The sequence below is a fragment of the Hippopotamus amphibius genome, chromosome 7 (genome assembly GCF_030028045.1).
Source record: "Hippopotamus amphibius kiboko isolate mHipAmp2 chromosome 7, mHipAmp2.hap2, whole genome shotgun sequence".
NCBI lineage: Eukaryota > Metazoa > Chordata > Mammalia > Artiodactyla > Hippopotamidae > Hippopotamus > Hippopotamus amphibius.
In genome coordinates, this window is record NC_080192.1 from 8,421,377 (window position 1) to 8,442,412 (window position 21,036).

A 21,036-nucleotide genomic window follows, 5' to 3' on the forward strand; every position below is an offset into this window, starting at 1 on the left:
GGTAACAGAATTTTCTAGGCAATTCTATGTTCAAATCAGAAGTAGAATAAAGCGTCCTGTCATTAACAACCACCAATTCACTGTCCTTGCCAATGCCTGGGGGTCTTCAAGCTCTGAATTTTAATATAGTCTCAAAAAATGTTTTAAGAGTAAGTGGAAATCTGTTAATAAGCTTTAAAAAAATGGGGGATGGTATTTGGAAGTTCTTTACTGTTAGTTGTTTAGTATTCACCTATTAAAAACTCTCAAAACTTTCAGCAGAACCCTTCGGCTAAAAATCCCTTATATCTACATAGAGTTTTTAAACAAAGCTCAAAATCCAGGGCTCCCTAAAGAAATACCAATTTAAAAAATCTAATAAAAGAATAGTATTATGTGGAATCCTCCCAAGATTCTACATTATCTTCTAAGAGACCGTCCTCTCTATTCTCCCAGCATTCCAGGAATGTAAACATGGGTGTCTAAGGCTCAGAACCAGCCTCTGCACTATCTTCATGTCCAGTCGACCCCTGAGCACACACCTGTGGGGGAAGCTGGGACATTGGAGGCTCGAACTGTAATGCTCCTGTCTGAGGACGGAAGAAGGCCCCAAAGAGTGAGGAAAAATAGCAGCGACATTAAGAATCTCAGGCCAAGAGCACACATTCACTGGACACCAAAACCCAGTTTCAAGAGAGAAATGCTGGTTCACATCTCACACTGGACTCTGCCCCCATCTTCTGAATAACCCCAAGAGTCTCTATAATTAACGCTTCCCGTGGACTTTACATGGGCAACACAAGTGATGCACTGGCTCCCTGCAGCCGCTGTGCCTCCTGTTCACCTGCAAGAGGCTTGCTCACCTGGTGCGGTCCCACCCTCGCTCTGCAGCAGCGCTCCTGTCACTTGTGCGTTGTTGGGGTTTGCTCCAGGCGCGGTGGAGGGAGGAGGCCCTGCCCCGCCGCCGAGGAGCATGCAGGACGGTGGAGGGGGCTGCCCACGTTTTAGTAACACTTTGTGGTCCTGCTGGCAACGGAATCGCGGCGGCACCTCCCGAGGCATGTAGCGGGCGGCGCTTGGCGGTTGTCCGTTCGGCACTGCCACCCTTTTGGCATTGTTGCCACCATTGACTGGTGGCGATGGAGAGCTGCCAATTGGGCTGGCGGCCGCTGGTTGGCTTAAACTTGGTTTCGTCACTTCGGGCACTGAAAGACAGAGATTGGGAAACAGCCTTCAAAATCAAATGCATTTTTCTAAAGATTATTTTTAAGAAAGTTTCCATGAGACCAATTCCAATGAAACATCTCTTCTTTCATCCTACTCTGAGGGACATGGTCTTTTCAGATTCCCCAGCATCTTCAGTTTACTGAAGGTAGGGTAAGGGCGGGGAGTAATGGCAACAAGGATTCAGAGACTGCGGTATCATGGAATTACATCCATTAACTAAGGAGAGGGAAGCAAACACCATTCACTCCCCTAAATCAACAGCAGAATCCCTGAAGGGCTGTCTAGAAGGTCTAAGGGTGCATACGATCCCCCTCACCCCCAAATCCTTGGTAAGGTCCAAGGCTCTCAGCCCAAGGGCCCTTTCCCTCCATTCACATTCTTAAAGACCCACCTCTGAGAAAATTTCACCCAAATCCCTGGACTAGGTAGGCTAAGCACCCTTCACTGTGCTCTTGGAAACCACTGTCCATCTCTGTACCATTGAAGGAACCGGTTATACTGACATTCTCCTTTTACAGATCCTTCTCCCTACCAGGCCAGAAGTCCCTCAATGGCAGGAACCCATCTTTCATCTTTTTTTTCTTAGGGCCTGGCAAAGAGTAGACCCTACAGGGAACTCCAGGCCTAGAGAATCACAAAATCAACTTGGTTTTGGTTTCTACAGCCACCTGAACGCAGACTCTTGCTTGGCACTCTGTGTAAACATTAGAAACGTTGTATCTTTTTGCTTTTGTCCAAAAAAAATTTTTTTAAGTGCACCTTGTGGGTGTATTTTTCAACTGCACATTTAAAATAAAAATTTCAAAATGTAGATACTTTTCCTATCTACTTTCAATAATTAAGGTTTTCCCTCACTTTTCAAATGGCAAACAGGAAGTATGGGAACACTGACACAACAGTGAAGCTCTGCAGGGCCCTTGGGCTTCCCCACAACTCTACAGAGAATGTTCTTCTGGATCTGCACCTTGCTGCATCCTACCAAAAGACTGCCACCCTTTCCAAGAAAATCTTCCTGGCAAACACAGGCTGGCAGCAATACAGAAACAATCACTGAGCCTGGTAATTCAGATGATTCTGAGGCCCATTTTCCCTGACACCAGAGTCACGTTAGGGCCAGCTCTGGTGGCAGTACTGCTCTAACTGCTGAAATGATGCTGGGCCAGCATGTTGCTCGTTGAACTGGCTCCTTTATGAGGAGGGACATACATCATCAGAAATCAGGGGGCCCAATCTATACCCACTGGACATTGGTGAGTACTGTGAGTAACGGAAAAAAGAGTAGGAGCCTGAAGTAACTGCAAGGCAACACCTGGGTGTAACACTAGCCAATCATGAGGCAGTTCTGGGCCTCCCAGTAAGGAAGGGAGGTCAGAGGATAAATGAATGAATAAATAAACAAATATATTTCTTAAGAAGATAAATCGGTCATTATCTATTATTATTAATATAGTGCCCTGTGCATGACTTACGACAGCCAATGAATAAATATGAATTATTTAATGATTCACTTTTTAAAAACTTATTTATTTTTATTTATTTTATTTACTGGCTGTGTTGGGTCTTCGCTGCTGCACACGGGCTTTCTCTAGTTGCAGAGAGCGGGGGCTACTCTTCGTTGCGGTGCACTGGCTTCTCATTGCAGTGGCTTCTCTTGTTGCGGAGCACAGACTCTAGGCGAGTGGGCTTCAGTAGTTGTGGCACTTGGGCTAAGTAGTTGTGGCTTGAGGGCTCTACAGTGCAGGTTCAGTAGTTGTGGTGCATGGGCTTAGCTGCTCCAAGGCATGTGGGATCTTCCCGGACCAGGGATTGAACCCATGTCCCCTACATTGGCAGGTGGATTCCTAACCACTGCGCCACCAGGGAAGCCCCTTTAATGATTCACTTTCTATCTGTGCCTGGAGGATTCCGTAGCACATGGCAGTCCCAATCCCCTTTCCTCTTATTATGAGAATAAACAAGAAGCTGACAAAGGCTGGGGGGGATTCTTCCTAACTAGTTTTTAGGATAGAAGGAGCTACGCTTCTGCAAGGCTACTCTTCTATAAAAGGGCTAGAATCTCCACTTTAAGGCAACCAGGTTTGTTATACGCCTTCCTCATTTCCCTAAAATAGAATAAGACATGGTAAGAGGATTCTACAGAGTTGAGATCTGAACATCAGTTCGACTAATTTACAACATTCATAGCACAACCAGAGAAATCTGGTGGGTATTGTACATTGTGCAAGATTCCCTGCAAAAGCTCCTCAAGACATTTTCCCACCATCACATCAGAGGTAGAATGGATCATAAATGATAAAGTCATTATAAAACGGGACTTTTTTTTTTTTTTGAGTGAAGTCCTTCAGCTTGTTTTTTATTTTTTTTATTTTTTTTAATTTTATTTTTTTTGGGGGGTACATCAGGTTCAATCATCTGTTTTTATACACATATCCCCGTATTCCCTCCCTTCCTTGACTCCCCCCCCCCTCAAGTCCCCCCCATCCTCCCTGCCCCAGTCCTCTAAGGCATCTTCCATCCTCGAGTTGGACTCCCTTTGTTATACAACAACTTCCCACTGACTGTTTTACAGTTGGTAGTATATATATGTCTGTGCTACTCTCTCGCTTCGTCTCAGCTTCCCCTTCACCCCCCGCCCCCTCCCATACCTCGAGTTCTCCAGTCCATTCTCTGTATCTGCATCCTTATTCTTGTCACTGAGTTCATCAGTACCATTTTTAGATTCCGTATATGTGAGTTAGCATACAATATTTGTCTTTCTCTTTCTGACTTACTTCACTATGTATGACAGATTGTAGTTCTATCCACCTCATTACATATAGCTCCATCTCATCCCTTTTTATAGCTGAGTAATATTCCATTGTATATATATGCCACATCTTCTGTATCCATTCATTTGTTGATGGGCATTTAGGTTGCTTCCATGTCCTGGCTATTGTAAATAGTGCTGCAATAAACATTATGGTACATGTTTCTTTTGGGATTATGGTTTTCTTTGGGTATATGCCCAGGAGTGGGATGACTGGATCATATGGTAGTTCTATTTGTAGTTTTTTAAGGAACCTCCAAATAGTTTTCCATAGTGGCTGTACCAACTTACATTCCCACCAACAGTGCAGGAGAGTTCCCTTTTCTCCACACCCTCTCCAACATTTGTGGTTTCCAGACTTTGTGATGATGGCCATTCTGATCGGTGTGAGGTGATACCTCATTGTGGCTTTGACTTGCATTTCTCTGATGATCAGTGATGTGGAGCATCTTTTCATGTGTTTGTTGGCCATCTGTATGTCTTCTTTGGAGAAATGTCTATTTAGGTCTTCTGCCCATTTGTGGATTGGGTTATTTGCTTTTTTGGTGTTAAGCTGCATGAGCTGCTTGTATATTTTGGAGGTTAATCCTTTGTCCGTTGTTTCATAGGCAATTATTTTTTCCCATTCTGAGGGTTGCCTTCTAGTCTTGTTTATGGTTTCTTTTGCTGTGCAAAAGCTTTTAAGTTTCATGAGGTCCCATTCGTTTATTCTTGATTTTATTTCCATGATTCTAGGAGGTGGGTCAAAAAGGATCTTGCTTTGATGGATGTCATAGAGTGTTCTGCCTATGTTTCCTCGAGGAGTTTTATACTGTCTGGCCTTACATGTAGGTCTTTAATCCATTTGGAGTTTATTTTTGTGGATGGTGTTAGGAAGTGTTCTAATTTCATTCTTTTACATGTTGCTGTCCAATTTTCCCAGCACCACTTATTGAAGAGGCTGTCTTTTCTCCATTGTATACTCGTGCCTCCTTTGTCAAAGATAAGGTGCCCATATGTGTTTGGGCTTACTTCTGAGTTCTCTATTCTATTCCATTGATCTTCCTTTCTATTTTTGTGCCAGGACCATACTGTCTTGATCACTATGGCCTTGTAGTATAGTTTGAAGTCAGGAAGCCTGATTCCACCAACTCCATTTTTCCTTCTCAAGATTGCTTTGGCTATTCGGGGTCTTTTGCGTTTCCATACAAATCGTAAGATTTCTTGCTCTAGTTCTGTGAAAAATGCCATTGGTAATTTGATCTGGATTGCATTGAATCTGTAAATTGCTTTGGGTAGTACAGACATTTTCACGATGTTGATTCTTCCAATCCAGGAACATGGTATGTCCCTCCATCTGTTTGTGTCGTCTTTGATTTCTTTCATCAATGTCTTAAAGTTTTCTGCATACAGATCTTTTGCCTCCTTAGGCAGGTTTATTCCTAGGTATTTTATTCTTTTGGTTGCAATGGTGAATGGGAGAGTTTCCTTCATTTCTCTTTCTGCTCTTCCGTTGTTAGTGTATAGGAATGCAAGAGATTTCTGTGCATTCATTTTGTATCCTGCTACTTTACTAAACTCATCAATTAGTGCTAGCAGTTTTCTGGTAGAGTCTTTAGGGTTTTCTATATATAATATCGTCATCTGCAAAGAGTGACAATTTGACTTCTTTTCCAATTTGGATTCCTTTAATTTCTTTTTCTTCTCTGATTGCTGTGGCTAAAACTTCCAAAACTATGTTGAATAATAGTGGTGAGAGTGGACACCCTTGTCTTGTTCCTGTTCTTAGAGGGAATTCTTCCAGTTTTTCCCCATTGAGAACGATGTTGGCTTTTGGTTTTTCATATATGGCTTTTATTATGTTGAGGTAATTTCCTTCTATGCCCATTTTCTGGAGAGCTTTTATCATAAATGGATGTTGAACTTTGTCAAAAGCTTTTTCTGCATCTATTGAAATGATCATATGGTTTTTATCCTTCAAGTTGTTGATATGATGTATCACGTTGATTGATTTGCATATATTGAAGAATCCTTGCATCCCAGGGATAAACCCCACTTGATCATGGTGTATGATTTTTTTAATGTGCTGTTGGAGTCTGTTAGCTAGTATTTTGTTGAGGATTTTTGCATCTACATTCATCGGGACAACTTTTTGACCACTCTCCACGCAACACAGTGCTCCATCCTGGAAGATCATTCAAAACTATAGGATACAGTCAGAAAAAGCCTGCCTGTGGTACATGTGAAGAGTAAACTGTTTCAGAATTTGTTTTTGTTTGTTTTTTAAGAATTTTTATTGAGACACAGTTAACATACAATAAACTGCATATATTTAGAGTGTACAATTTGGTGTTTTTTTTTTCTTATTAGTAATGTATATATGGCAATCCCAATCTCCCAATTCATTCCCCCCCAACCTTCCCTGCTTTCCCCACTTGGTGTCCATATGTTTGTTCTGTACATCTGTGTCTCTGTTTCTGCCTTGCAAACCAGCTGATTTCCACCATTTTTCTATATTCCACATATAACGTGTTAATATATGATATTTGCTTTCCTCTTTCTGACTCACTTCAAGAGTAAACTGTTTCAGAATTTGAATGAATTCCTATTCTGTTTTATTGCATCTTTCTGTGAATTCAAGAATTTTAAGCATTTAAAAGCCAATCACAACTCTAGGCACTAACTGGAGAGCAATGCAGCTGTTAGGCAGGATGCCCAATCCAATCTGCTTCCTGAAGTCCAACTAGAGACGTGAGAACCAGTGCGTGTGCCCGTCATGCTCCAGAACGTCAGGCAGTGACAGAGGAGAAGGAAATTACGATTAACTCTGAATTACTGGGGCTTCCCTGGTAGCACAGTGGTTAAGAATCCACCTGCCAATGCAGGGGACATGGGTTCAATCCCTGGTCCAGGAAGATCCCACATGCCGTGGAGCAACTGAGCCCATGAGCCACAACTACTGAGCCTGCAGTCTAGAGCCCTTGAGCCACAACTACTTAGCCCACGCGCTGCAACTACTGAAGCTTGTATGCCTAGAGCCTGTGCTCCGCAACAAGAGAAGCCACTGCAATGAGAAGCCAGTGCACCTCAATGAAGAGTAGCCCCCGCTCGCCGCAACTAGAGAAAGCTGGCGTGCAGCAACCAAGACCCCACCTAGCCAATAACAAAAGTTTTTTTTTTAAATCTGAATTACTTCCCAGGCCCTCTCTTTTCTCTTCTGAACCTAAATGATTTGTAGCTTGTGGTGCAAATATTTCTAAAGATGAGCTGCTCAAAATAAGGGCATAGTTTCTTATTTTCCAGAGAAAAGGTCTGTGGCTTAAACATGATCTCTGCATCAAAGGGAAATAAAGACATTGTTAAAAATGCTGGGTATCCTATTTTCTAATTTCCATTCATTTACCACCAAAAGCCATTTATTTCTTCTAATGACTGAATCTTTTCCCCTTCCCCGTTGCCATTATTTTATACCATTCTCATCTTACAGTCTGAACTTCTATTGCCTTTATTTCTGAAAAACTTCAATAAGATGCTTTTTCAGAGAAAAGTATTCTTTAAGAAAATTATAATACAGGCAGGACCAATACAAACTATTTTCTTTAAATACCTTTTTTAAAAAAGTTAATTTTTATTCTTTAAATACCTTGATGGTATCAAACATCAAAAAAACCCAAAAACAACAACAAAGCCAAAAAAGAAGCCAAAAAAGAAACCAAAAAAACAAAAACACCCCACCAAAACCAACAGCAACAACAACAAAAACCCTTCTAGAAATTTTTAAAAAGTGGTAGTTAAAATACAAACAAGCTCTAGAGAAGACATTATTTTAGACTGAAAATTTTCTTGGTGAATAATAATCAGTTACAATGCAATGAAAAAAATCTCAAAGACTGATGACACAGAGTGGCTGACACACACTCAACACTACTCAGTAACCTCTGAGCACTGCCCATTTCTTTACCTTCCACTCACCCCCCAAACTCAGTGCATGCTGGCTTCTGCCCGGACTGTTTCCCTGGAAGCTTCTCTCCTCACTAAATCACTAGTGATTTCGTTGTCAGTCTAATGGGCACTGGTTGGCCCTTGGGGGAGAAAAGCCTACCTCAACTATTAATAAATGAGAGTAGAACCAAGGTTACTCAGTGCATGGGGCACCATGCACTCAGTGTAATAGGACTTCTGGAACAGACTCAAAAGCCAGAGTTGTGGCCACTGGACTCAAAGGTCATCCATCACTCCAGGTATGCTGATGGGAAAGTGCTGTTTCTCTGCCGTGTCCTAGTTGGGTAAAGGTTATGAATTCCTGCTTTGGGCAGCAATATCTAAAAATTTTAATTTAGACTGAGCTGGAACCTTTTCCCTGTTGCTCTGACTCACCAACAGACATTTACTAAGGAACTGCTAAGTGTCAGGCACCAGAGCCCTTCAAATCTTTGAAGATAGTTACCAGACCTTCCCCATGAGGAAAGCGTTTCCTTGGGAGTTAAATACTCCCCCGCCTCTTCCAGTATTTAACCCTCCCAGAGGCAACACAGGTTCAAATTCCTTAACCAATCTGGCCCAAACTCCTCATGGTCCATAGAGACTGATCTCTGTTCTTTTCCATACAGTGGTGCCCATTATAGGAACTGTAAATCCCTGCCTAGACACTGTACTTCTAGTAATGCAGCTCAAAGTCATGTTAGTTTTTATAAATTGGTTATTTCATACCGATAACTTCCATTAAGCCAACTGTCACTACAATCTAACATCTTTTTAACAATACTAAATGGTTATGTCCAAACTCTTCCATTACATAGTCTGTTTCTTTAATCCTAATCATATTCTTCATCCCTGTTAAATCTGGCCTAGTACATCAATCTTACAAACTTTTCCAAGACCAATATCCAACAAAGGAGGAGACCAGCTTCTACCTTAAGTGCCTTTTAGCACCCAAGTAGCAGGTCCAGCTCCAGCCCATGCCTTCACGTAACCTCCACTTGAAAGCCCTGTCCTGTTCTCTCCAAAATTCTCACCTTTTCTTTTTTGAAGTGATGGAAGATAAAGAACATATACTGGATCTTTTTCTCTGAAATATGGACAAATCTTACTTCAGTCCTCTTGTACAACCAGAGACATGGCACCAACATAGTCTTTTTCTTTTTTTTTTTTTTTTTCCATAGGGTTTGTTGGGGAAAGAGAGGTGGATTCAGAGTTAAGGGGAGGCTGCCTGAGGAAGACACCCTCTTTGGGAAGAGGAATAGGACCCAGAAACATCAGCTGAGGGAAGAAGAATGGGATTTAGGCAGGCTCTTGGGAACAAAGATGAAGATGTGGATCTAAAATGGGATAAAAAATGTAGAAAGATCAGGGCTTCCCTTTACTTATGATCTAACATACTTCAGGGATAATTTTTACTTTTATTCCCTGGTTCTAACAATTAAATCCCTTATGAGACCCAAAACAGGCTCTCTTCAGGATTACTTTAATTTCTGAATGGGGGTGGTGGTGGTGGTAGGGGGGTATGGAAACTGTGAAACTGTATTCCACTTTATGGTAAGTATGAGAAAAACCCTAAATAGAGGGAAACTTTGGTAGTAAGTAAAAAAGAAAGTTTAATTTTTAAGGCTTTGGCAAAGGAAAGAGGAATGTGATTCTGAGAACAAACCTGGTACAAATGAAAAAAAATAAAGAAAGAAAAATCTAATGGATTTTCAGCTTCCCAATAGAAATACCACTTAACATACAGAGCAGCTTGTTTTGACAGCTCAACTGGTCCTTGGCATCACGAGTATTAAGAATTGCGGCCAGGCCCAGGAACTCAACCACTGTGTTCCAGCAACCACAGGGTCTGGATTTTTTAGGAAAATGCCAATTTCCTCATCTGTTGTCCTCGTAAATCATCAAAAAGTCCTATAAATATACTTATATGCCAAAATCCTTTCCTAGACAGTATACTGGTTTAGAAAATATGGACACTGTTTCACTATCAATAACTCTATTTCTATAGCTAAAGTATAACTTATATTTTAAACAAGTAATTTACAGAGATACTTCCAAAATAATGCCTACTTCTGGGTTAGGAACTGGCTGCAAGTACAAGGCAAGAACATTATTCTCTTTAACTAACTACAACTAATAATAGTTTCTCTCAGTTTATTTTATAAATCACTACAAAGTTCCAGACTGTATTCTCCTTTGAAATGCCTTTTGATTAGAAATATATGACAGTAATGTCTACTCATCTGAGAATTCATTTTCCAGGACTAAGTTTCCTAAGAAACTAGTACTGTCTTTATTAGTCTTCCAACCCTGTGTGACATGCTTTGGCCTGGTGGTCCAATAAAACAAAACAAAATAAAACAATGAAGAAACCAGTCATTAGAGAACCTCCCATCAAGCCTTGGCCTCTCCATGACCCGTATCTTCCCCCAAGTTACCACAATCACATCTGATTCTCTTCATCAAGGGCAGTGGTTCTCAACCTGAGACATATACTGTGGTCCCCTGCAGAACTTCCCTAAATACATCTATCTGCTAGGGCTGTAGCCTGGGACCCTGAAGGTTTGGGAAGCGACCTGCGCTTGTGTGTTTTGACAAGTCTGTGAAAATCACTGCAGTGCGTGTGCTAGCAGAGAACAACATATTTAAGTCGGTGAGGATAGGAGCTGTAATATTGGTCTCAAGGAATTAAGTCTCCCATTCTCAAGGAGAATTGACCAAAAGTATGACCATCACCAGACAAGACTGTAGAATCACAATTAACAAAAGAGAAAAAACTGAAAACACACAGACCATCAGAGGTGGAGAAGGACCTCAGGGATATTTGCTTCTGTTTATGACATATCACTATTTTCTAAGAGTTAAAGTGCATTACCTTTTAAATAAGCATATTCCAGGCTCCAGCTCAGAAGGTAGTGTGACCATCCTAACTACAACACTCATTTTCAGGCTCAGTGCCTGCCATGGATCGAGGTAGTTAACATCCCTTTGCAGTTCCCATACATAAAGTAGGCGTCAGTGTGTTGCTTTTGCTATTGTTCTAAAAATTTTTTTGAAAAGGTTCACTTCAAAATCATGACCTCTAACTTTCAAAACAAGGTATTACTCTATCTCTTTTGCCTCATAAAAAATGTAAGGCCAGCTAGAAACACTAGTATAAGTCTTTTTAATTTGTCATTACTGCTCTTCAGTGACTGCAAACAACCAACCTTAATTACTCTACACCCACTCTCACGTATCAACTGGATTGGAGGCTGAATCAGCAAGTGTAATATCTAAACACAAAAGAGCACAAATCTAAAAAGGAAGAAAAAAAAATCTTACCTTTGGTTTTTTGTTCCGTGACCTGCAAAATAAAGAGACATGAGTAAATGAGACTTGCTTTCCAGTTCAGTATCGTTTTATAAGACTACTTTAATTCTGATAACTCAAGTAATTCAAGCTGTCAGACACTTAGACATAGCTAAAATTCAGAAAAAGTCAGTTCAGGCATCCTTCTAAAGACAATGGCTATATGTCCAGCTATAACTTACATGACTATCATTTTGAAAGATTCTAAAAATTAAGACAGGGCTTCCTGGGTGGCGCAGTGGTTTAGAATCCCAGCTGCCATTGCAGCGGACACAGGTTCAATCCCTGCTCCAGGAGGATCCCACATGCCACGGTGCAACTAAGCCCGTGCGCCACAACTATTGAGCCTGTGCTTTAGAGCCCGTGAGCCACAACTATTGAGCCCATGTGCTGCAACTGCTGAAGCCCACACACCTAGAGCCTGTGCTCCACAACAAGAGAAGCCATGGCAATGAGGAGCCTGCACACCACAACAAAGAGTAGCCCCCACTCACTGCAACTAAAGGAAAGCCCGCACACAGCAAAAGAAGACCCAACATAGCCAATAAAGCAAATAAATAAATAAATAAATTTTAAAAATAAAAATTAAGACAAAAAGCATTCCACTCTTGTTAAATGAGGTCCTTGTACTGGGAATGCTGTTTCCCATTCTGATTGCAATGACTAGAGAAAAGCAAATGGACGAGGTCCAGAAACAAAACTAACCAGAGACAAAAAGATTTCCCTCTGAATATGGACTCAAACATCTGACTTCAAATCTAGAAAGCAAAGTTTAAGGGCCCATGTTCAGAGGCATCAGAGATCACAGTAGGGAAGCTGGATTCAAAACCAAGCTATGCCACTTCCTGGTTATATGATCTCAGTTTTTTATTTATCTGTTGAATGAAGATAATAACAGAATCTCCCTGCAAAGGATTGTGGTAAGGATTAAATCAGATATCTTATACCAATGCTCAATAACTGTTTACTATTATTATCATCAAAGTTTATAGAAAATAATACGAAATAGAGAAATAAGACTGAAATACATAAATGTTAAATAAATACGGATTGCTTTGTTGAAAGTATGTCTTTATATAGTAACTCACACATTTCTGGAAGTGATTAACCTAAAAGGCTGGACGTGCTGAATATAATAATGGGTTTTTGGAGAGTTTGGAAATGATGACTAGGAACCACATGGAAAACTGCTTCTGCTATTAAGAGGGGAAAATAAAGGAGGGCATCTAATTATACATGCCCTATAATATTTAAACAAAACCACAAAAGGTCATGGATAAGAAAAACATTCCAAAGGAAACGCACCAGAATTCCTATAGGGGTTAATTCACATTACTGAGATCATGGGTTATTTTGACCCCCTTTTCCCAATTGTTAATCTTCCAAAAAACATTTTTTTATATTGATTCTCTGACTTCGATAACAAAAATATTCATACAGAAAAGAAGACGTTTAATTGTTTGTGGCTGGTAATCATACTAAGTTACTGCGCTGGGTGTTCATGAAAACATGCTCCTCTTTGGAAGGTCTGTGCTGTGGCTAAGCAGCCTGCTTCAGAATGGATTCCAGCACACCAGGGAGTTAAACAATCCACTTGAAGACCTCCTGGAGTGTTTCTTACATTCCTGCATTAAAAGACAAGCTAATTCTGCTGTACTGAATCTGTGGTAGGCAGCCTCTTAAAATGAATGTTTCCCACTACTAATTGTTACAGAGCTCAATTCTACTATATAATTTTTCTATAACCCCACCTATTTCAGAATGAACTGACTTGTATCCACGTACCAATTCCTTAAGGCAAGTTAAGATTTATACCATTGTAAATACTTCTTAGAATGCCATTTGGAGGATTAGTTATACAGGAAGTCAATGCCTTCTCTAGCTGTAAGCAACAAACCCAACTAATGTCAAATGTATCTTATAATGTGGGTTCTGTTAAAAGAGCTTTCCCCCAGATGGTGAAAAGCTGGATGATCAAAGCATGTGTTCTGCCAACGCTAAACAATGATCCTTTAGCAACATCAGCCTAATGAATGTGAGTGAAACCCTTCTTTGACACCTCTCACATGAGTGGAAATCTAACCGTTTACTCAGGGATGGTTCTAGAAAGAGCAAACCACCATAACCACTGAGCACAATGGAAAAGAAACTCATGCTTAATTTCTATGTAGAAATAACTTAATTTAGCTAAATAAAAGCAAGTTCTTCATGAAAATTACACTGCCAGCATTCATTCTTGACCATTCACTTATTAAACAAACATTTTTTGAGTAGCATTTTTGCACCGGACACTGTCCTAGTTACTGGAAATACAAATATGAACCTTGAGAAATTTACGGCCAGTCTAATGGGGAAGACAGAAAGAGATGATTATAAAGCAATGGGGTAGGCTGCGAGAAAGATGTGGAGGCACTAAGAGGAGGCACCACAAATGTTTGCTGACTGAATGAATGAATGACCCCATTATAGAACCTCTGGCACATTCTCTACAATTCTTCGCATCATAGCACATTTTATGCCTCCTAGTTGAGGTGCTGTCTCTACACTGAGGTCGGAAACCAATAAGTCACATGGTGAGCTTTGTGCTCGCTCCTTAAAAGTGCTAAATCAGAATCTGATTCTGAAATTACACAATGGTTCAGTATGATAAAACAATATCCAAGGCCATGTGTCAAGTCTAGATCCTAGAACATTTTGAACAAAATGTTCAGCCAACCTAGAACATTTTGAACAAAAATAATGGAATTTTTATGGTTCATAATTAACCACTTGAAGTTTCATTTATGGTGATGTCCCTCTTTGCTGTAACTTTTAAACCCGTTCTTAATGCAGATGCAAGCACACAGGGGAGGCTGTCCAGCTGTATACATGAAATTCTCTGCATAAATAATCCCAGTTCACTCTTGAATAAACTCATACCATCTTTTATTTTAAATCCTCTTTCTATTGGGGGATCTATAACGAAAGTTTACAGATGTACATTTTACTAATGACTTCCAGTGTTGATATTTCAGGGTAAAACCATTGCCATCTCTGCGAGGAAAGAAGATGGACAGTGCGCTGCCCAAAGCAGCGGCTCTATTCGCCACCGTCCTGTTGCAGCCTCTGCTCAAGTTCCCCAGAGGCCGGCTCATAACCGGGCATTCCCACAGACTGCAGAATGCAATTTTTGTGCCAATTTAGTAGATGAAATGTGAATGCCCTAAAGAAAGCAAGCCTTCACTGAGGCTCACTCTCCCATCACTCCTGGAGGAAGATCAGTGCGTGCGGGGTGCAGAGGCAATGCCCCTGACATCCTAGAGCTGCTGGACCCGCATATCGCAATCTCAGTGACGTGGAACGTGGCTGCGTCTACAAAGGCAAAGTATATAAAAGACTCTGGGTTGTCATCTGACATTTTTATTCAGACTCTATTGCATTTTAGACAGTTCCAACAAGCTGAGATTAGAAGCAGGTACCCTGACAGCATGAAGATGTGATGGTGAGCACGCCACTATTAATAGAACCAGAAACACAATTAAAAGCAGACAAAACCTTAAAGAGCACAGTAGTCTATTATAGCACCAAACAAGAATGAATATTCCTTTTAATTAAGTCTTGAAGAAAAGATAAATTACATCTCACGTTTCATGCAGCAGGGTCATATGCAACTCAATTCAGAAAATATTTCCAGAATTGTGTTTGATGCCAGCAGTCCTACATGATTTCAGTAATTCAGAGAACAGAATTATGAGAAATGCTATATCCAAAGGTGCTGGAGAAACTTGCAGTGTCCCTTGAGTTTGAATGCCTTGAGTGTATTCTAAAACTAGAGTTCCCTCTGAACCTTGTGACAGTTTCCCCTCCCTAAACTTAGCTTCAATAATCTGGCTCGTAGCAGGGACCCTCAAACCTGCCTCGCCGTGAAGCCCTGCTTTCCAAGGCTTCAGGCAGTCGTAATGAGAACTAGAGGCAAAATGATTCTGCCAGGAGGTTTACAAAGGCAGCAAAGCAACCCTGCTAAACCAGAGCCCATCAGGCGAAGCTGGGGTGGGGGTAGGGAGTAAGCTCAGACAGTGGCCAGGGCAGAGGGGTATGCTCTTCAGTAGAGGGGGCAGGGCAGGGAAGTCTAACCACTCTGTTCCCCACAGCCCTGTCAGGCAAACACTTCAACCAAGACTTGACAGTTGACAGCTGTCAGTTCCTATGTCTGTTTTTCTTTTAACATCTTTTTCCCTAAGCAAATGCCTCAAAGCCATGCAGTACTATCTCCCCCAGAGAACTAAGCAGACCCACCAGATCCTCTTTGAGGGAGCTTTTCTTTTCTTTTCTTTTCACATTTAAATAGTGCATTTGCTACGAAAGTAACTTTCTCAATGTCCCTAATATAGATGCACTTTCACAATCCAATATACAATTCAAAAAATTTTACAGCCCAATAGTAAATATGTTTCCTATTTGAATGAAGTCTAAAATACACAAGTCAGGGCCCCGACCATACAAAAGGATAATATTCAAAGAAAGCTTGCAGTTCAAAATTATCCTACTGTTTTTGGATCCTCAGCAATTTTTTTGTAGTAATTGGATTTAACAGTATAATTCTAATGAAAAGTTAAATCAGGGATCTCTAAATTTTGGAATCCTAGTATCAATCAACTACAAATAAGTATTAGCCCACATCTATCACCAATGACTCAGATGTTTCTTTCTAATGAATTGACTATTACATTTCCAAAGTTCTGAAATGGCCAACAGACCATAGAAAGAGACTTCTTTAGGCTCCTGCTTGAAACCAACAGCTTCAGCAACTGCTGGCCTTGATTCAGGGCCAAAGAGGGAGGTTTTCTTTATGGAATAATCAAAAGGCAGACTCAGATAAATGACAATGTTGTAGGTGGACCAGAAGGACAACATTAGGGCAAACTCCAGCAAGCTTTGAAAAGTTATTCTATAAGCTTGCTTAAGAAAATGGAGATTAATGATACAAATAAGGATATATGACAAGCCTTTAAGTTTAAGTGTTGGTAACTCTCTTGCTTTCCTCAATATTGTTTACTGTTGTTTTCAATAAAATTAGCTACAGCATTAATTTAACATTTACTTTATGGTAACAAATGTATGTCTTTAATTTTCTCCCACTTTCAAATCTTAAAACTTTTAAGTAAACTAATACCTCAAGTAGCATTATTAAGATGTCAGGTATCCAAGCCAAGGCAGTTATTCTAGATGCTTGGCGGATGTAAAGATAGACTTAATTGATTAAACCCACCTTCTGAGTGGCTTCTTTTTTCTTTTTATCCTCTTTCTTCCTTTTCTTGTCTTCCATTAACTGTTCTTCCCTTTCTTGCTCCTTCTCTCTGTTAAAGTAACGTCACACCGCAAGGTTAAACATCTCTATCCACAGTCTATTTGTGTGGCAAATTAAATGCTTATAGGTGGTATGTGAAGCAACAAACATTTCACCTCTGACTAAGCAGAGCACAGTATTCTACTTACACCTGGAGGATACATAAAACTCACCACATTTAGTTATCCCCCTTATTTTGGCTTGTCACCTGTTTTACAAAACATGACATTAAGTTTGGTTTTAAAGAAACCCATTAAAGTGAGCTTTAATAATATCTTCCTAAACACACACACACACACACACACACACACACGTGATTATGTATTTCCACTCAGCAAAGAACCTAATTTGAATATATGACAACATCCCGTTGACTTCTGACAATATTCCTCACAAATAATGCAGAATATATGACTTCAGTTATGGTACACAGGTATTTATCATAACTTAGGTGCTTTCCCATGACATTTTCAGAGCGGTGAATGTAAAATCCTATGTTCTAAATTCTATATTTTATTAACACTGTATGTTTTACATGTCTTCTACTTGTGTTTTTAAGGCAGTATGGAAGGTCCTATAAATCCATGTATTCCCTATTGTGTGATTCCCACAATTAAGATCACCAGGTTTTGCTCTCCTCAATTAAAATACAAATAATACATAAAAATAAACATTCCAGTGGAAATATGCTGAATCCTAAGAAACTAAAATAATGTAATTTATACCTCACATTTGAAAAATACCTGTAAAATGTAATCACTATTTTATTATATATTATATTCTTACGGATAGTCTAATATTCTAATATATATAGAAAGCTGCCAAACTCTACTTCTGTGTATTGACCGGGAAAAACACGTAAACAACCACTGGTGTAACTCAAGGAAGGAAACTCCAGATGCCATGCTTACTGAATTTCAGAGCTGGAAGAAGAGTTAGAGATCTAGCTCCCAGTTCCCAACCACTGAATAGATGCCGCCTGCAGTACTTGTGATTTTAGGTGATCCAACACATCAAATTCATGGTTTCACAGGTATCACCTAGATAAAGGCTAAAAGTCAAATTAAAGAATAATGTTTGCAGAAATGACAAAAATTACAAAGACGGTTCCTGAAGGACTCAAGTTTGGGGAGTGACACTCACTCAAATACACAAAAGGAACTTAGGACCAAAACTGAGGCACACTCTCATGAACAGATAAATAATGCTTTATTTATAGAAAACAAGAACTAAACAAGCAAAAAATATGTGTTTTACCTACATATCAAGTTTTCAGTGGTTCTTTCTACATTCACAATACTGCCCTTTCTCCTTCTGTATCTCTGGGCATTAACGTACAAAAGCCTGAAGTGCACAATTCAGTCCAAGGCAACTTCCATGAAAACTTTAAAAATACAATCCAGGAAATGATTTTATTGTGATTTCCTTAGGTTTAAGGCTGGATTTCTTTGGAGTCAGATTACGTGTACATCAGCCTAAGTTGGTGAAAATTCACTTGCAGCCGTGCACCACTTTAAGAAAATGGATTTACAAAAATTGGCAAGATAGATGTTGACCATCTAAGGTAGGCTGGCCATAGATCCTGTTATATTTGGCTCCTAGAGCCTCCTGCTTCCTCTGGCTGCAAACCGAAGAAGATGGGGTTCCTCATGACCCAGTTACTTGATTTCCATATTTTAAAGTAAAACTGACTATAGAAAAAGAGCAACCACAGTCTGAATATCTCCTATTTAAATACTGGATGCTCTAAAAAGCATTAAGTTGCAAAACTAAAAGTTTATTTTTTAAATGCAATGTTAAAAAAAAAAAAGCAGTAAGTCTTTAATGAGACACTTTCTTAAAAAACAACTAACCTTTTCAAGTATTTTTTCCTATAAACAGGTAATTCAGGGAAAGGGGTTGAGATTTATGTTCACTACAAGCAGATTTATTTCCAAAACAAATATTTTTCAAAGCTTTCCAGGAGACAGGCTGTGCTTTCACCCTGATCTTTTACTGTGTGTATTGATAGAATTGAGTCTCCTCTTTTAAATTTCACTTCCTTAGGAAGAATTTATTTTCCCAAACCAAACCTGACTTAAAAGCCTATCATTTGCTTAATAATGAATCAAAAAGTGTGGGGTCCACCTTTCTTCTAATTCAGTTGTGCTCTATCTTGGCTGCACTTCAGCACCATTTGGGGAATTTTAGAATATCTCCATGCTGCATCAGAGCCTAACAGGGATGAAGAGGGCATCCACGCACGGAAGGCATCTATGGTGGTGGTGACGGGAGGTCAGTTACATACAGGGGATTGACCAGTAAGTAAATATATTGATATTAAGGATGATGACGATCAGGTTTCTCACTATTGAAAAAAGGAGTTACTAAAATGGAAAAGAAAAAAACTCAAATGAAGCCTGTGGAGTTGGATCAGAATTAGTTTTTGGCACGAACTCATACTGTTTAATACACAGAGACAGACATAACAAAACAACATAGATGTAACTGTGTGCGCCTATATGTGTATATCCCTTCATCTATGCAAACACACACACTTATTCTCTTGTTCTATCACCGAGAGGGCTTGGGAATAAGCAACATCCAAATACTGCAGCTTTGAACACACCTTGAACCCAGATTATGGCTTCTAAATATCATTCTTTGCTAAGAGAACCAGAATTCTTTGGAAAAAGAGCTAATTTGGGGGCTTTAACATGGAAAGTACAAAATGAGCGTGGAATGCTTATTTGCCAAGAAGCAAGCAAGTCTTCAAACGATGGGACATGTCAAATGGCCACAGAGGCTTGAAGGGGCTCCTATAAGCTAAAACTGGGACAGTATGACAATCAAAATAAGTAATGATAGTAACAGAGTATAGGCCATTGCATAAAATAGGAAAACATCAGTCCATACAGATGGAAATAAGTAAATGAATACGTTGAAAATGATGAGTATAATAGTCACATAGTTTTAAAGCATCACACCATAAAAACTTATTAATTACAAAAGAGAAAATAGTAATTATACAGAGGAGAAGTGTGGTAGACACCATCTTCACCAAGTAATCCATGAGAATATCATCAATAACAGGACAAATTAAAATTGGGAACCACCTGACAGGATGCTCTGACAACACATCACTCCTATGATATGTATAACCTGAACATCATCATGAGGAAACATCAAAGAGGCCCAAACTGAGAGACATTTTAGAAAACTACCAGTTTGCAATCTTCAAAAGTTTCAAGGTAATGAACACCAAGGGAAGACTAGGGAACTGTTCCAAATGGAAGGAGACTAAAGAGATACAACCACTAGACACTAAGTGTGATCCTTTTGCTATAAAGGCCATTACTGGGGCAAGTGTTAAACCTTGAGTAGGGGCTAAAGATTAAATGGTAGTGGGACTTCCCTGGTGGTGCACTGGTTAAAACTCAATGCTCCCAATGCAGGGGGCTGGGATTCGATCCCTGGTCAGGGAACTAGATCTCACACGCTGTAACTAAGAGTTCACATGTCATAACTAAGGAGCACACCTGCCATACCTAAGATCTGGCGCAACCAAATAAATAAATGTATTTTTTAAAAAATAGTAGTAATGTATCAGTGTCAACTTTTTGACGGTTTTATTGTGGATATATAGGAGAAGGTTCTTATTTTTTAGAAATACAACAGTATTCTAATTATTGGGGAAGGGATGCAGGTGATGGTACATTGGGTCAGCAATTTATTCTTAAATAAAAGTGTTTTTTTTTTTTTCCCAAAAAAATCATAGCTGCAGCTTTTCAGTAAGTTTGTTTCCAAAAACAAAACACCAAAAAACAAACATCAGCAAAATCACTACCCAGGCAGTACTCCAGATCAATTACAAAGAAATCAATAGGTTTTTTCCCAAAGCCCCAACCCCAACTGGTTCTAACATGTAGTTGGAGTTGAGAACCCACTGCTCTAAATTCTTGTGCTAAGCCTACACTTTAAAACATATCTATTTACACCTCAAAAATCAAACCTCCCATACAACAATCAAATAAATATAAATGGCAGGTAAGTAGGTGGGTCTCACTTAACCTTCAAATGCTTCTAGATCTAGAAGCAGGAGAAATCACTGATACCTCCATATCTAAACAGAGCCAAATGCAAGTGTAAACATTGTGATCTAGAATAAATCTAGAATGATAGAAAGCCAAAACTACTCTTTAAAATGCCTAAAGTGAAGAAAATACAAGTGTTTTCTTTTTTTTCTTCTTTTTTAAAAACAAATAACCATAAGTGGCAAGAAATATGTACAAGTGAGTTGCTTTCGAGAGGCAGTATTTGAATAAAAGGGGAGACATCCAGTATTCACCTGAGCTGAAGTAGACCAAGACTCCTGTTTTGCATGCAAGTGCAGAACACTGAAGAAAAA

General features: G+C 39.7%; 1 protein-coding gene and 1 non-coding gene across 8 annotated transcripts in view; both read right to left on the reverse strand.

Annotated features, from left to right (window-relative positions):
• TNRC6B (trinucleotide repeat containing adaptor 6B) overlaps positions 1 to 21,036 on the reverse strand; it is a 249,857-nt gene that overhangs the window by 63,147 nt on the left and 165,674 nt on the right. For all 7 annotated transcript variants that reach the window (XR_009054633.1, XR_009054632.1, XM_057741195.1 and 4 more), the window contains 3 exons: positions 16,572 to 16,659; positions 11,297 to 11,318; positions 843 to 1,184 (listed from right to left, as the gene is read on the reverse strand). Coding sequence is in view for 5 of the 7 variants with exons in the window: in XM_057741195.1 (XP_057597178.1) it covers positions 843 to 1,184; positions 11,297 to 11,318; positions 16,572 to 16,659 (452 nt within the window). In the remaining 2 variants the exon portion in view is untranslated. The remainder of the gene's footprint in view (positions 1 to 842; positions 1,185 to 11,296; positions 11,319 to 16,571; positions 16,660 to 21,036) is intronic.
• Positions 15,999 to 16,134, reverse strand: LOC130857927 (small nucleolar RNA SNORA2/SNORA34 family). The gene has a single exon (XR_009054922.1). It is a non-coding gene; the product is annotated as a small nucleolar RNA SNORA2/SNORA34 family (small nucleolar RNA).